The 17,543-nt window shown below is 36.7% G+C and overlaps 3 protein-coding genes across 9 annotated transcripts in view; 2 read left to right on the top strand and 1 right to left on the bottom strand.

Moving 5' to 3' along the window:
- Window positions 1-14,166, top strand: part of LOC119075688 (glyoxylate reductase/hydroxypyruvate reductase-like) — a 61,684-nt gene extending 47,518 nt beyond the window's left edge. For 2 of the 4 annotated variants that reach the window (XM_037182208.1, XM_037182210.1), the window contains exons 2-7: window positions 12,075-12,226; window positions 12,290-12,420; window positions 12,481-12,837; window positions 12,896-13,060; window positions 13,122-13,247; window positions 13,664-14,022. In XM_037182208.1, coding sequence (XP_037038103.1) covers window positions 12,147-12,226; window positions 12,290-12,420; window positions 12,481-12,837; window positions 12,896-13,060; window positions 13,122-13,247; window positions 13,664-13,779 — 975 coding nt within the window. In that variant the 5' untranslated portion in view covers window positions 12,075-12,146 and the 3' untranslated portion in view covers window positions 13,780-14,022. Of the gene's footprint in view, window positions 1-12,000; window positions 12,021-12,074; window positions 12,227-12,289; window positions 12,421-12,480; window positions 12,838-12,895; window positions 13,061-13,121; window positions 13,248-13,663; window positions 14,023-14,123 lie in introns of those variants that run through there. The other 2 variants (XM_037182209.1, XM_037182211.1) reach the window with 2 other exon arrangements.
- LOC119075693 lies at window positions 686-16,330 on the bottom strand. 4 transcript variants are annotated; one of them, XM_037182215.1, is made up of 4 exons: window positions 16,142-16,330; window positions 1,591-1,682; window positions 1,317-1,508; window positions 686-1,250 (listed from the first exon to the last, which is right to left on the bottom strand). In XM_037182215.1, exons 2-4 carry the CDS (start codon window positions 1,649-1,651, stop codon window positions 964-966), a joined length of 540 nt encoding a protein of 179 aa, XP_037038110.1. In that variant the 5' UTR covers window positions 1,652-1,682; window positions 16,142-16,330; the 3' UTR covers window positions 686-963. The 4 variants fall into 4 exon arrangements, with proteins under 4 accessions (XP_037038110.1, XP_037038112.1, XP_037038113.1 ...); XM_037182217.1 differs by having other exon boundaries at window positions 16,122-16,330; XM_037182218.1 differs by lacking the exon at window positions 16,142-16,330 and adding an exon at window positions 1,830-1,925.
- A 241-nt stretch (window positions 16,331-16,571) lies between these two features.
- LOC119075690 (larval cuticle protein A2B-like) lies at window positions 16,572-17,543 on the top strand. The gene is made up of 3 exons (XM_037182213.1): window positions 16,572-16,743; window positions 16,825-16,959; window positions 17,036-17,543. Exons 1-3 carry the CDS (start codon window positions 16,732-16,734, stop codon window positions 17,474-17,476), a joined length of 588 nt encoding a protein of 195 aa, XP_037038108.1. The 5' UTR covers window positions 16,572-16,731; the 3' UTR covers window positions 17,477-17,543.

The raw sequence follows: 17,543 nt of genomic DNA on the forward strand, positions 1-17,543 counted from the left end.
ATCCAAAAGTTATCTACTTCAAAAACAAAGTTCTGTTCTACTACAGATTATCGTATCAGTATGAACAAAACCATCGGCAGTGCCTTGAATTTTCTTGTTTATCTACACATTTCAGGTAATGTGCTGTGTACTTGCCTCAATTGGTTCCATTTGTTATGTACTGATATTACTGCCGCTGCAGCAAAACAAGTAAATGTGACATTCTTTTGCAAATCTTGCAGAATCTAATTTTTTTTGCGTACTTTTCCACACTGAAATTCGTTCTTTTTGTATTTTTGATAAATAAAAACACAATTTTCATTCACTAAGTACTTCCTTTGTTACTTTTAACTTAAACGGCAGCTTTTTCTAATAGTTTCCATATAAAAAAACGTAATTTCCTTGGATTTTGGATGCAAATAGTGTTTATATGACTATTTGCACCCGGGTGCAAATAGTCTTTATATGACTAATTGTACCCGGGTGCAAATAGCATCTACCAAACTGGACAGTGTATCAAACAAAGTTTGAGACTGTACAAATTTTTTGGAAAATTTGTCATACAAAATAGTATTCATCTATTTGACAGCTGTCATTTGAAGCACTTTTGCTTGAAGTGTGCGTTGATTGTCGTAATTGTACAAAGTTTATGGCGGTGGTCGTGGCTTTTCGTAAAGTTAGATTTTCTCTTTGTAAAACAACGTGAGACAGAAGAGTCAACAACAATTTTTATTTTACAAATAATTCAATTGAACACATCTGCAAGCAATCGTATTCGTTACACATAAATTTCCCTTTCAATACGTTCAATATCAAGCATATGTGTTCCACAAATTCTCAATAATGTCAACCCAGCTGTGACAAACGAAAAATTATGCATGGAACAGTGTGATTACTCAATATTTGGTTGGTTGATGTATATAGATTTACACGCACATAAATTCTTTAACACTGGACATAAAAACTAAATATCCGTATTTCATCTCAAACGTTGCAGTGAGAGTAAATTAGAATGATAAACAAGCAGAGAACCACTTTCGGCTGAATTAATAGATTCGTTAATGCAACTTTGCCTGATGATTTCGTTTCGGTTCCAAAATAGTTTTTTATTTTACGATTGCAACCATCCTCTTCCGTACACGTCTCACACGACATCAGTTTAACATTTGGATCGTCACTATCATTAAACCATTCGTCGGTTAAACATGCATTTGAATTTGCATTTTCCGCTTCTTCGACACATTTTCGCGTGTACACAAGAGTATCATGAACTGCGAAATGAATTAAATATTTAAATTTATAATTCACTCGCGTCTTGTAGTTATAGGTCAACTCACCTAAATCAATTCGTACATTACACTTTGCAATCATCTTATCGCCTTTATAATCCACTTTTTTCCGAACAGAGCCACAGCGTACAAGGTACCAATTTAACTGTTCTTCGGATGAGTTAAAGTTATGATGATAAAGCGTATCTCCACAGAACTTTGAACTTGTTGATGAACATCGCCAGCATTTTATTGCCGAAACTAAAATGTCGTTCAATTGAGAAATTAATTTATTTGTTAATTGATCACAAATTCAATTTTATTGATTCATCGATTAACTCACTGTCTCTTATAACAATCGTCACTAATGCAATACAAACGGCCAAGCAAAGATGATTTGCCATTGTGGACACTAAAACAATTTTTACGTTTGGACTGAAATGAGTTGAAAATTTCCGTGAATCAATTGTTTTACCGTGTGTGCGCCTTTTCAATTAATTAAATATTTTGTTCTCGCATATGGTTTTTCTTTAATAAAGGCGGATTGCGTAGGCTTGACAATGTGAAAATGAATTTATTTACTTTGGAAGTGACGTCGTTCTTGTTACTGGTGTGTTTTAACACAATCTGCTACATCAACAGTCGTAACACATTTGATTCCCCGTTCTATGGAGATTATGTCGTCGAGACGCTTTTTTTTAAATATGTTGTGGTGAGTACAGATTTATATGTTACCTTCATGTAAATGACACAATGATGTAAAAATCATTCAGTTAACCTTTTGCAAACGGCTGTTATCTGTTATCTACATCGACGGCAAAAACAAACGACAAGTTCTGGGTAACGTTATTTATTTAGAAATCTGAGAAAGCAGCATGAGGCGAAGGCGACACAAGTCACAATAAAATCTCCGAACCATTACGTGGTATATTTTACCGCGAAGACCCCGAGAACGAGTTTTAACGCTAAAGTAACATATTTTTCCTGGCAACATGTTCATTACAATTAAACATAGCTAACGCCGACCCGTACGAAACACCTATTTGTATCAAAAGACTTTACTGTGAAACTCTTCATTTCTTTTACTTCATTCTCTACTGAAAAGCTATTCGCGCTTTAAAATCACTTGCATTATCCACTCTTTGCCTTGTTATCATATACAAATAAATTGCCGGAGGCAATATAGACAGCCCCGTACGAAGTCAACTTTCATAAATTCCTATTTAAACAGCTATATACCGCTAAATTTACCTATATTTTCCTATAAATAAACATTTCACGGATGAATATGCTATTATATAGCTCTATATGCCTGTATATAGCTCAATATAGGTGAATATAGATATATATAGATGTCCATATATGTAATGCCTGAAACACCCTACTAGGGGTGTCCAAAAAACTAAAGTGCCAAATTGTTTGGGGCGCAGGGCAGAAAATCATTCTATATGGTCCCCTGATAAAAAGTGTCTATGGGACCGACTCAATCCGAATCGATTTAGGGGTCGCTCATTGACGAAGTATGTGAAAAATAGCCAAAATCGTTTGCAAACCAGGTTTTTAGAAAAAAAATTATTCTGGACTGATGATGAAGAGTGTTGTTAGGACATCTTAGTTTATATTAGTGTAAAATCATCACGAGAAAACACTTTTCAACTTTTCCCGTGTATCGGCACCTACTGTGTCCAGGCAGTGCTTGTCAAAGATCAGATTCATAGCGTATATTCTGAGAGCGAGTCCTTATCGGTGACGACCAAAACCCAAAAAATTATTATGTGGAAATGGTCTGCGTAACGAGGGCTTCAAGGTAATGCAAAAAAAAGTTTCATTATTTCAGATTTGTTTAATACTTTTCAGATTAAACTTATTACTCGGCGTCCCCGGCGAACTTTGGTGAGTTGCACTAGACGTCCACGCAAAGGATCCGATCTCTTTTTGTCATTTCTTGAAATTTGTCAGAAGGTACAGACTAAGTCGACTTCGATGAGACCTAATGTGTGCCCATGTCGCATTTCTCGAAAATTTCAGTAAGAAAAAATTCGAAAGATGAAATTTATCATCTTACACACTTTTAAGGTATATAATTTCGAAGTAATATTCTCATTTACTGTCGTAAATAAGCTCTGCTCTGAAAATCATGAAATTTGAAATTTTCGAATTTTTTCTTACTGAAATTTTCGAGAAATTCGACATGGGCACACATTAGGTCTCATCGAAGTCGACTTAGTCTGTACCTTCTGACAAATTTGGTTTATTTTGAAATGACAAAAAGAGATCGGATCCTTTGCGTGGACGTCCAGTGCAACTCACCAAAGTTCGCCGGGGACGCCGAGTAATAAGTTTAATCTGAAAAGTATCAAACAAATCTGAAATAATGAAACTTTTTTTATGCATTATCTTGAAGCCCTCGTTACGCAGACCATTTCCACATAATAATTTTTTGGGTTTTGGTCGTCACCGATAAGGACTCGCTCTCAGAATATACGCTATGATTCTGATCTTTGACAAGCACTGCCTGGACACAGTAAGTGCCGATACACGGGAAAAGTTGAAAAGTGTTTTCTCGTGATGATTTTACACTAATATAAACTAAGATGTCCTAACATCACTCTTCATCATCAGTCCAAAATATTTTTTTTTCTAAAAACCTGGTTTGCAAGCGATTTTGGCTATTTTTCACATACTTCGTCAATGAGCGACCCCTTAATCGATTCGGATCGAGTCGTTCCCATAGACACTTTTTATCAGGGGACCATATAGAATGATTTTCTGCCCTGCGCACCAAACATTTTGGAACTTTAATTTTTCCATACAATTTTGGACACCTCCACACCCCACACACATAACAAATTATTTCCATGTTAACAGAAACTCTCTAAGTACCATTTTTCCCAAGATATATCACTTTTATTAAAATCCAATATGGCCACCGGCAGCCATTTTGTTAGGAGACCGGAAATTTTACCGACGCTTTACATTCGCTAATACGAAGCCATAACGAATTATACATTGCCACATATAATGCCAGAACATTGTCGTCAAGACAAAAAATGCAAGAAATGGAAGAAGAGCTAGAAAAGATAAAATGGGATGTTGTGGGAGTGAGCGAAGTGAGAAAACCTGGAGAGGAATGCCTCAAATTACAATCAGGGCATACATTCTTCTACCGAGGAAGTGACAGTCAGATGCTGATGCACGGTGTCGGATTGTTCATAAACAAGCGGTGGTCGGATCGCATAATTCACACGAAAAGCATATCCGATCGAGTGATATACATAAGCCTGAAGATAAATAACAGATACAGTGTCAAATTAATTCAGGTTTACGCACCCACGTCCACCCATGATGACGAAGAAGTAGAAAGATTCTATGAAGATGTCGAGAAAGCTCTGGACGAAAACCCTTCACATTACCAATATCTAATCGGTGATTTCAATGCGAAGCTGGGAAAACGAGAAGAAGACTCCGAAGTTTCTGTTGGTAGTTTTAGCAACGACCAAAGAAATGAGCGTGGAAATACTTTACTCAACTTCTTACAGCAACACAATTTGTACGCAATGAATTCATTTTTTGCAGGAAAGCCTCAACGGAAATGGACTTGGGCTAGTGCAGATGGTGTAACGAAAAATGAGATCGATTACATCATAACTGGATGTAAGTCAACCGTTAAGAACGTTACGGTCCTAAACAATTTTTCAACCGGTAGTGATCACCGAATGGTTCGTGCAAGAGTCACGTTAAATACCAGATTTCAAAGATCACAACTAGTTCAGAAAAGTGAAAGGATTGACGTACAACGGCTTTACACACAAAATGAAGAATTTGCTACGAAAATGACTGCCGAATTAGATAACGTCAACAATCAATGTGAAACATTGGACGAATTGAATACCAAAATCGTCGATACAATAATGGGTTTCATGAAATCCAAATGCAAATCCGTCCAAGGGAAAGAATCAAAACTCAGCAGAGAAACATTAGACCTGATCGCAAGCAGAGCAGAGTTGGTAAAAAACGGAGGACGAGATTCGGTGGAATACCGGAACCTGTCTAAAAGTATCAACAGAGCAAGGAGATCAGATGAAAGAAAATATAATGTCCAATTGGCTCAAAACATAATTGAAGCTAACTGCAATATGAAAGTCCTACGGAGAAAAATGACAAACGCCAAAAAAGAAATCTTCAAATTACGAGACAAAACAGGAACGATCCAAACGGATCGAAATGCGATATTAAACATTGCAACAGAATTTTATGAGAATTTGTTTTCTTCAGCAAGACAGAGCCCAACGGAAGAAACCGAAGATAGACCAATAATAAGAAACGTGGGATCGGAGGATATGCCCGACATAACTGTTGATGAAGTCAAAGCTGCAGTAGCCGAGATGAAAAACAAAAAGTCTCCCGGAGAAGATGGTGTTCCAGTGGAAGCCATTAAACTAGGTGGAGACTCATTATTAAAGGCAATCACGGCTTTGTTTAATCAATGTCTCCAATGGGAAGAAGTACCAGAAGCCTGGGAAAATGCGGTAATTACATTGCTGCATAAAAAAGGAGACATAACAAAGCTGGAAAATTACCGACCCATAAGCCTATTGTCAACACTCTACAAGTTGTTTATGAAAATCATTACGAAGAGGAACACTAACAAGTTCGACTTCTACCAACCCGTTGAACAAGCTGCTTTCAGATCTGGTTTCAGCACAAACGACCATTTGCAGGTGATGAGAACGCTTATTGAGAAGTGTCGTGAATACAACATCGACATAGTCTTGCTATTCATAGACTTCGAAAAAGCTTTCGATTCAGTGGAAACATGGTCGATATTGGACGCATTAGACGAATGTAGAGTAGACTCAAGGTACTCCAACACAATTCGATATGTGTACAAAAATGCTACTTCATGTATAAAACTTCATAAGAGCACGGAGAAATTCAGAATTGGCCGAGGTGTAAGGCAGGGTGACACCATTTCACCGAAATTATTCACGGCGATTCTGCAGAGTATTTTTAGGAAGTTAAACTGGAGTAAAATGGGAATAAAGATAAATGGAGAGTACCTGAGCAATCTCCGCTTCGCTGATGACATTGTACCGATAGCAGCGAATCTAGGTCAGGCTCAGCTTATGCTACAACAGTTAAGTGAAGAGGCGAGCAAAGTTGGCCTCAAGATGAACTTATCGAAAACAAAAGTCATGACGAACATCGGAGACGATAGAGAAATCAAAATTGGTGACACTGTCGTTGAACGAGTCGACAGCTATGTATATCTAGGACATAAACTGAAGTTAGGTCTGGACAACCAAACTGCAGAAATAAGACGTAGGATTGGTCTTGCATGGGCAGCGTTCGGAAAACTCAGACTAATTTTCAAAAGCAAAATGAATAATAGTCTGAAACGCAAAGTTTTCGACACTTGTGTCCTTCCAGTGCTCACTTATGGAGCGGAAACGTTAACTTTAACGAAAGCATCCGAAGATAAATTGAGAGTGACACAAAGAGCCATGGAACGGAGTATGCTTGGAATAACACTCAGAGACAGAATGACGAATCAATGGATTCGACAACAAACCAGGGTCGTTGATGTCATGGAAAGAATAGCATCTCTGAAATGGAGCTGGGCGGGACATATTGCAAGAAGGACAGACGAACGTTGGACCAAAAAGATCATGAACTGGCGACCATATAAAAGACGAGCTATAGGTAGACCACCAGAGAGATGGACAAACGGAATTAAGAATATTGCAGGTACAAACTGGCAGCAAATGGCAATGGATCGTACGAAATGGAAAGAAGTTGGAGAGGCCTACATCCAGCAGTGGATAGAAACAGGCTGAAAAAGAAGAAGAAAAAAGAAGAATACCTTTCAAACAAAAAAGAAATTCATGAAATTCGGTCAAAATTTACTCGAGATATTGACCAAATACTCCACGTTCACTGTACGGCCGAGTAGCCAGATAATAGCTCACTCCAAGAGACCTAGCTCAAGCTCCGGAGAACATAATTTCAAAAACTTTTTTTTTCCCTATCTGTCAATACCTATCTAATAAAGCTAAAACAGACGAAATATGTTCAAATGTGGCCGACCTACAAGCAAAAACTGCTTGCCGCCCTGTGCCTGTTTCACACCAAGGGGTCTAACTCACGAGTCGGTCATCCGATTTCCATAAACTTTTTTTTTGTCGATCGGTATTGTAAATACCTTTTATTTGACGTATCACTTACAAGTGTAACGTTTAAATGTCCGGAGATATCTTCGAAAAACCGTAAAGCACTTATTGGGCCACAGCTCGGGAGGGGTCGATCCAAAATCACTCATCTTCGAACTTAGCCTGTCTTTTGACATTACCAAACGGGAAAAAAAAACAATTTTCAAAATCGGATGCGTTTTACTCAAGTTATCGTGCAGACAGACAGACGGACAGACAGACGGACGGACATTTTTTTTTCGCGGATTTGGCATCTCTAGACAACCACAATAGGTTTCCCCTTACTCAGGGAGTCCAATTCGACGTGTTACAAACGTATGCGTAAACCTATAAGACCCCAGTACTTCGTACGGGTCTAAAAACATTCACCAACGTCACATAGGAGTGAGTCACGTTTCGTTTGACCAATAACCAGAAAGTCGTCAATAGGTCGTTTTCTGAGCCACCTGGAAATGAACGGTTAGTTTACGTATCGAAATCACGGAGAAATTTAAGTTCTATGTGAGGTCCTGTCAATTCGGGACAGCTCTACATTATTTACCTTATTAAATTAAGGAATAGATTCGATAACTATCATTATTTTAGGGTTGCGGTCTGGGTCTTACTGCCCAAAGTGAAATGACAAATCGATCTAGAATTCAGTTCAGCAAATTTAGCACAAGAAACGTTTCCATTACTTTTCAAAGATTAACCTACGAACCTGTCTCTCATCAGCGTACACTTTACATAACGTCAACATATAAGATGTAACAAGATGTAACAATTCAGAAATTATTTGTTTAAAAAGAATGAGACTGTTAAGTAATCTACTATTGTGTCCCTGAAATCACTGTCATTATCAACTGAAATAGCAAACAATGACCGACCCTCTGTACCCTATAACCATTTTGCATGACTTCTTAAATTGTGTATCTCTCACGTAATGGCATAATATACGACTAAAGGGTGTCAGATATTACCTGACCAAATTAATAAATCTGAAGGAAGAAAAGTTAGTTTGCACATTAAGAATGTCCATTTCATGTGATTATGGCACAGTCACGCAATGACCGATTATTATGTTTTTTTTGTTTTATATTTTTAATGAAACATTTTACGGACAAGAACAGCATAATGAATTATAAAGGTTGAGATAATCAAAATGAATCTTTCCTTTTTACGCTAAACAAACATGTCACTATAAGATTCTGTCGAAAGATTACCCATTTACTTTTGGCGTTGCTGTGCGGTAATAAGCGTTTGTTATGGTGAAAATCATACCATTTTATATGGTTACACCTTACGCGCACCACCTGACCCATTTTCTATCGACAAACTTTTTATACAATTTATTTGGAGCGTAGAACATAAAAACGTTGACCTACAAAATAAAATAAGCCACCGAAAAGCGGTTAATCAGAAATGGGTGAGGACTACCAATAACGTTGGATATTTGTCAAACAGTTGGATGAACACCTTCAAAATAAATATAAGTTAAAAATTTGTGATTTAACATCAATTAAAAATAATTTAGAACGATAAACTAGGCACAGTATACGTCAATAATGATTGCTTTTATTTATGGAGACAGGAACAATATTAGTGCAGCATTTACGAAATAATATTTGAAAAATATCTAGAAACAGAACCATTGATTAAAAGTTTATTGAAAGTTCATTGACTGTCCGCAAGTATATGTGTATGGCGAATTCCATGAACTGTCCCGTGATGAACAAAATTTCACTTTTTGAACTAGATCCAAATCTTTTTTTAGAGCAAACTTCATGGAACTTTATTTCATCTACTAGTGGACCGAATTATTCAGAAGAATACAACATGCTCTGAGAAAGTTGTAACACCTTTCGAAGCAAACTCCGCAGGAGGAGGTCTTGGGCCTCTTATTTTTCGAAGAATCTGATAGTTCGAATGCAGCGAAGCTGATAAGAAAATGACAACCAAATTTAACATTTGTTAACCAACGCCGAATACCTTTGCTTTAATTTATTTATTTTCATACTATGAAATTCAAACGCCCTACTTTCCCTTTTTTTATAACAGGACACGGTGCGGCTGAACAACTTTTTTTTAACCATCATTACTTTTGCATGAAATCACTAGAGGGTAACTCCACAAGTAGTTTTGACATCAATATAAAATATTTTACTGGGCGCCTTCTGAAGAAAGTTGGTTTTAGTGGTTGTACTGTAGCCAGGGTGTAGCTTTTTTGCAAAATCTTTTTAATTTTTAATGCTTGGCGGTATGCTTCATCTAGAGTTGACTCCTCAAAAAAAAAGTGGTTCTGCAGCACTGTGAGGAGCCTGCTGCCCCTGCATTTGGCTTCTCAAACAACCCCCCTTGTACAACACATTCAATTATATGCATCTTCCACTATACAACACTTTCTTTTATACAACACCTTCTCAAATCCGTTAGACAATTCCCTACAACATATCAAAAAGTGCGTTTTTTGTCCTTCATTTTCATTTTCCACAATGGGGCACCTGTTATCGATTGCGACGACAAAAATAAGAGATGATCTCTGATGATATTCTCTTATTTACCAAACAGTATGTCAATCTAATGAAGGAAAAGATTTTGTATCAAATACTATGCGATTGACTAAAAGAAGTAACAGATTATGACCTGTTGTTATGTCAGGTTTACAATCGATTTTATATATTTATTTGTGAAAAAACATTTAAGAGTAATATCGCGAAATCTTCGAACAATTTGTATGGAGGACAAATTCAACGTATCTGGATTTTTGTCGAGTATGGTACCCATCGAATCCTTGCTTCATTACGAGTTCAACGAGGTATATCTCGCCTCTCTCGGAATTTTCGTTTTCGTGGTAGAGCTGTTTGAAAAATCGGTGGTTTTCAAGTGGAATTTTTTTCACACAGATTATCTCGGGTAATAAAGAGTCGACTTCGTTCAAATTTTAGGGTATTGTAGTGCTAGACCAGACCGATCACATAAGCTACCAAGTACGTCGGGCTGTTGGCTGTACTGGCTTCAGTGACTGTATTGAGAAAAATTTTATCTGACTACTAACGGGTGCGCGCATCAGCAAACCTAAAGTTTTAGGGTTCTATTAGAAGGCTTAGGCTTAGTACTTCCTAAAAATATAAAAACTTGTGCTGGAGGGACTATTGGCATTAAGAGATAAGGCAATTTCTAAAATGTCACCTATTACTCCAAAGAAATTCGACCGGTTTGTCTACCACTTTCATTTGTTTCACCTTAAATGTTATTTACACAGTAACTTGGTACCTTAGCTTTCCTATGATAATTTTCCTGACTTCACTTCTTACATAAAATGTGAAATGTGTTGACTTTTATGAAGCAGCCAAGTTTGTGGTTGGTTGGATGCGTGTGATAAATGCTCCTAGGACCCTGCATGGCTAGCCGATTGCTCGAAGATTTCGCGATGTCACTCTTAAAGGAATGAAATGCAGTATGCCACAGCTCTACTTCAGCTAGAAGCAGTGCTATGAGTCTGCACAAATAGTAGGTCAAAATCGAAAAAGTAAGAAAAATCGAATAAAAGTCTATATTCGGTTGAAAGCTCTTGAAATTCCCTTTAAAATGAGCTATGACACGACTATTTGCTTCCCAGTCACAGATTTTAGAAAGCATTAACTCCAAAAAATTTCTGGAAAAGTCATGGTCGGAAACACTTTTTGTAATTTTTCATCGGTGAGTCGAATTTTTTTAAATTTTTAAGTATGCCAAATTGAAGCCACAGTCTCTACGAGTTGTTATCATATCACTTAACAAATTAGTTTTAACACAGGCGGCAGAACTGCTCTAATTATGGTTCTGTGACCAAAAAGTCGGTTTTCAGAGGTGCGCATGGGAACTTTGAACTTTAATTTTTTTTTGTTATTTTCGTGATCGGTGGACCATTCTGCATCGAGCCTACCAGCAGGCCTTACAAAAATAAAAAAAGACTGCAAAACGCTACATCCTATAGTAAAACAAACAAATTCGATTTCTGAAATACATATTATGTCCGTGGTCCACACAACTATGATGTGGACGACAGTAGCATGTACTGTACCAACGCACTTCAAGCAAAAGTGCTTCAAATGACAGCTGTCAAATATGGTACTATTTGGTTACCAAATTTTGGTATGAAAAATTTTACCAAATTTTTTTAAAATACCAAAGCATCTAGCAGGGTAATATTTTGATACCATTAGTACCATTAGCAGCATTAATGGTAATTTTTCAATGACATTATGAAAAAAAGGTATGGAAATATTAGCATACTTCGATTAAAGTACTACTTTATTTTTTCTTATTACCCTGCTAGGTGCTTTGAAAATACACAAGTTGGTTTGATACACTGTCCAGTTTCAGTACTCTATTTAGAGTACCACTCTGCTTGAAATGCGTTGACTATATTTATGCGATTAGTTAGCTTCAAACAAAGGCAGCAATACTTATACGACCTCCAAGTTCTTTCGCTCTAATATTTACAGAGAAATAATGTAAATAATTCCATATCTGAAATTCCATATCTGATTTGATTAATTATAGTATTTGTTGTATGCCGTAGCAGAGCTCATCGTCGATCGACGTGCATTCAAACGTTTACGATTATTTTCTCATAATTATCATTTGTTTATTTCAGTGTCAAACGGTGTAATCAATAAGCTGTAACCACTCCAGTTGAGTAAATTGTTTCTGGTTTTTGTAATTTACTATGTCGACGGTACGAAAACCAAAAGTGTTGGTTACCCATCCCGAAACGCCAATTTCAGCAATAAATCTATTGCAAAAGAGGTTACAAATGCAGTCGATCTGATTTAGTAAATTTACTCTACTTTTACCTAATTAAAATTTCAGTTGCGATGTGACAATATGCGTGGGATTACCAACACCCACTAGAGAAGAGATTCTTTTCAAATCGAAAGGAATGGATGGAATTTTGTGGGCTACTCATTGTGAGCTGAACGCTGAGGCACTGGATGCTGCTGGTAACTATTTTAGATTGATAAAGTTTATTGATAAAGGAATTATTCGTCGTTCACATTTAGGCCCCCAGCTCAGATCGATTTCAACAAAATCGGCAGGAATTGACTTTGTTGATGTTGCTGAAGTAAAACGACGTGGTATTCCGCTTGGACATACTCCCGGTGTTTTAAGTAATGCTGTCGCCGATATGGCAGTCGGATTAATGGTAGCTGCATCAAGACGGTTCACGGAAGCTAGATGGATTGTTGAGAGATGCAATTGGAACTTGGACAGTCCCTGCTGGATGCTAGGCCAGGATATACAAGGTTCGACGGTGGGCATTGTTGGTTTAGGTGGAATTGGCCAGGCAATTTTGAAACGATTAAAGGGATTCGAAGTTGGCTCATTTTTGTATACAGGACATTCGGCTAAGGGAAACGGTATTTAGTTTTCGTTTGAAAGCCAAAAATATTTGACACAGAGATCAATGATTTTCAGATGATGCTCTTGGCGCCACATTCGTAACATTTGACGAACTGCTTGAGAAAAGTGATTTCGTCATCGTTTGCTGTCCATTAAACAATGAAACAAAGGAGATGTTCAACGCTGAAGCTTTTTCTAAAATGAAATCGACCAGCATTTTCATCAATGTCGCTCGTGGTGGTAATAATTTCCATCAAGCCAGTAGATAAAAAAGTCGCATAATTTTGTAATGTCCTTGAAGGTATCGTCCAACAAGAGGCATTAATAGATGCTCTTGTAAATAAGAGAATTTATGCAGCTGGACTTGACGTTATGTCTCCGGAACCTCTTCCTACCGACAGTGTCTTATTAAAGTTGGAAAATGTTGGTAAGTTCAACATTTCTGTAGGCGTTCTTAGTTTATTAGTTAGGTGTAGTTTAGGTCAGTGCATCCACAAAAATATGAAAGAGTGAAAGGAATATTATCCTCTATATCGTGTTATATTCTTCATTTGACACATTATGTTAACACTCCATGCTTACCATGCTTCTTAGTGAAACGCCCAACGATCTGCTATCAACAATCATAACAAAAGTAAGCGATGGGCTCTGATTAGTGTTCTCTTGTATAACATATGAAGTAAAAGATTTCGAATCAAAGATTTTTCTGCACTTTTATCGAAAGCAACACCATAAGTGCTTCTGTAAGGTTAAATCACGAAATCTCCTTCACTGACCTTGCTTTTTCAATTTTTGTTTGTTTGAATGTTTTATTGTTAAGTTAAAAAACGTTGCCCTTCATAGTTTTGATACCACACTTGGGCTCAGCAACCATAAAAACCAGAGAAGACATGGCCATTCTCGCCGCACAAAATGTTCTCAATGGATTAGCTGGTGAAAAGATGATTTGTCCAGCTTGATTATAATCACTCAGCATTTCCATACTTATACACTGATAAAAAAATGTACGTCCAGTATGTATGAAATGGCTGGCAGACAGCTTCATTTCTGCCTTACTTCGGATATGTATATTCCAACGTCTGACATGTATATCCAACGTCTGACATGTATATCGTACATGTCCGACGTATAGTCATACGTACTGCTCGTGACTATTCTTGTCACTCGTATGTTTGTACGTCAAACATGTACGATATACTTGCCACACGAATATACATATCCGAAGTAAGGCAGAAATGAAGCTGTCTGCCAGCCATTTCATACATACTGGATGTATGTTGACGAATTTTTTTTATCAGTGTATGTTCACGAGAACTAATTAAATAAAAGTTAACAAATCAATAAAATCTTGCAGTTTTATTTAAATATTTAATTTGTTTATAGAAATTATTGAAAAATATTGTTGTAATCCCGATGCCATCTCACTTATTAGAATCTTAGTAAGAATCCAATTAGAATGAATTAGAATGGATCGGATATCCCTTTAGTCTCATTCCAATTACAGCTGTTAAAGTGGGATATAAAATCGAGCAGACATTTTTCAGATATTCTGTTTGCACTTTTGTTCCACAAAATAATAATTTACATCAATTAATATATATTATGCACCTGTTGCCAAGATTGGTATTTTGACGCGTACGACATTATTGCCCTAGCCGAAGGCGTGGGTTATAATGCCTACACGTCAAAATAACAGTCTGGCAATAGGTGCATATCATATTTTGTCTGTCGAGAACAGATATATCGAGACAAACAAAAACTCCCTAGAGGGATAAGCTCGAGATTATCGTTCTAGACAGATAATAGTACATTACTTATCAATGGGCGGAGCCTCGATCAGTAAATTTGACACAAGAAGTACCATTTCCATCAATTGCCCCATTGCCACGTTAGGTATTTTGTTCGAAAACTAGAGGTAAAGTTTTGGATCCGTACAGTAAAGATAACGTTACCTCCTTTACCTCACATTTTTGAATAGGTTTGATTTATTTATTGTTAATTAACGGTGTAAGCCAGCTGATAACAATGAACATAACAAATTAATAAACAGCATTGAAGTAAAATATCTCAGAGCTCCTTACTTGTCTTATCGAAATTGAAAGCAACGAAATGGTAATTATCAGGTCAGCACTGTCTCTACTGTGAATTCGGGCAACACCAGAATTTTTCACAACAGAAGGATCCATTTTATATGTTGTGCAAATCAACAAAAAGATATATTGAACGAAACGAGACTGTAACTTACTTACACCCCTCCTCAACAAAAAAGAAGTTTTTCCGAAATGCACCCAAAAATTAAGAACGGGTATCGATTCAGGGACCTTTTGGGAGCTCAGAACAGCATTCAGTAAAATCGGACCAGCTTCTTCCCCATACAAAATTTTTCATTTCATGAAATTTCATACACCCCTCTGAAATCGTTTTGTCACAAAAGTTCGGTGAGTGGACATATTTTGATCGAAGTTAATTTTTATTTTATAGTCAGAGGTCATACCTTTCTAACGATACCCCATCTTTTTTGTTGAGGAAGGGTGTGTACTGAAGTATTTGACCGAGAGTTTGGGGAACCGAAATATGTTCAATTTAGAAGTGTTATTGCTTGGAACTTATTCACACAAACGAGCAAATATCACTTTATTAGTTAAGATTGATATTGATCCTTTCGTCACGAACAATTAATTAATTTTTAATGGATTTTTGCATTTTGAATTCAATGTTTTCAGTACATTGAGATGACCAAGAGTTGGTGGTAGTAGAAGCGTCATAGCACAAATCACGGGTTTCGTGGACCGTCATTTGTAGGATATTTTCTAAAATCTAAACTCTCGGTTAGATACCCTAATCTTTCAAAAAATAAAACTTTAATATTAGACACACAATCACACTTTATCATCCAATATTTCGTAACTCAATTACTCATTTTCTGCCCGCAAAAGGTTCAAAAATTATATCATGCACAACACTAACAAATATTTATAAGACTTTTAATGAATCATCTCTTTAATATAGAGTTGCATTCAACTTGATTAGACCAGAATTTCCGTTTACAAATTCTATAAGAAAACCTCAGCCACAAAACTCTTATATGATGGTTTAATTTGGTCAGCTCGTGTCGCGGTTCCAGCGAGTTATGCTGTGCAAATATTTGTTCAATGTCGACTGAATTATTGAATTTAAAATTTGTTACGCTGATAATGGCAAAGCCCTGACTTCAAAACCGTGTAACACACCGATCTATTTTACTTTTAATTTCCCAGTTTACATATATGCTCACTAGACCTATAGCATAATGTTATGTTACCTTTCTGATCAATATCTTACTAAAAATATAGGAGAAAAAAATCGGCACAATTTTATTGCAAGAAAAACACATTCTCCAAGATCAAACACAGCACGAAATTATGCAATAAACACTTTTTTCGGTCGTATGACTCCGAGTATTATCAAGTTCAATGCCATATCGAAAGTGAACCAATAAAAATATTGGCTACAGGCGACACACCTCGAAATTGTTATACAATTTTTTTTTGTCATGAATCGTATGTAGATGATGTAGACATACATATGCATATGAGCGTAAATCGGAGTGGTTTTAAACTGTAACAGGCACATTGTGCAATTAATCTATCAAATTAATTGGTAAATTTTAGGTAGGTAGACATAAAATGTAAAAATTAACCGAGAAAGATAATTTGTAGATAAAAAAAAATGTGAAACATTAGTGGGAGATAATTTTTTTATTTTCGCACATATGGACCAGCATTGTAGTGTTTTTTGGGAGAAAGGAAAATTATGAATGAAATGCTTTCGGCAAAGTTCTTTTTCGTATATATATAAGATGGATTGAATGGTAAAGTCATTATTCGAAAATCGTTTACTTCGACAAGTAATAATATATTCTTAAAAGAAAAATGGCATTCAAAGTGAGTTATTATTGTGAACAAAATCAAAAGAAAAATCGGAGAAATTCTTTAAGTGTTTAACAACAAATCTTTTCGATTCAGATCGTTCTTTCCTTCGCCATCTTGGCTATTGCTGCCGCTGTCCCAGTTGAATACCACCATGAACCCCATCATGATGCTCCAGCTGAATACGAATTCTCGTATGCCGTCCATGACGAACATACCGGTGACATTAAAGTGATTATATTTTTACACTCCAACCCGATCGGATACAAATATCTAATTTTTACCATCAATTTATTTCCCCAATCAGAGCCAACAAGAAACCCGTAAAGGAGACTCCGTACAGGGACGTTATGAACTTATCGACAGTGATGGTCACAAACGTATCGTAGAATATACTGCCGATGAACACTCTGGTTTCAACGCCGTTGTCCACCGTGAGCCAACTGACATTAAAATCCCAGTCTATGTTGCCAAGGACTCGCATTACTCTCATGCTCCACAACAACACCATTACTCGCATGCCCCACAACAACATCATTACTCCCATGCCCCAGCTGTTACACACTACGTAGCCCCAAAGGTTACTAAAGTTGTTGCTCCAGTCCATCATGTTGCCACCCCAGTTGTACATCACGTTGCTGCCCCAGCTCCAGTAACCCACTATTCTCATGCTCCAGCTAAAGTAGAATACAGTCATGAACCAGCTCATGTTAGCTACAGCGCACCAGAATACAACTACCATTACTAAACGTTGATAAACATTGTTGACCATTAATTAGGTAGCCGAAATGTGTAAATAAATTATAAATTATTAT

Source organism: Bradysia coprophila, unplaced genomic scaffold, assembly GCF_014529535.1.
Source record: "Bradysia coprophila strain Holo2 unplaced genomic scaffold, BU_Bcop_v1 contig_232, whole genome shotgun sequence".
NCBI classification, from domain to species: domain Eukaryota; kingdom Metazoa; phylum Arthropoda; class Insecta; order Diptera; family Sciaridae; genus Bradysia; species Bradysia coprophila.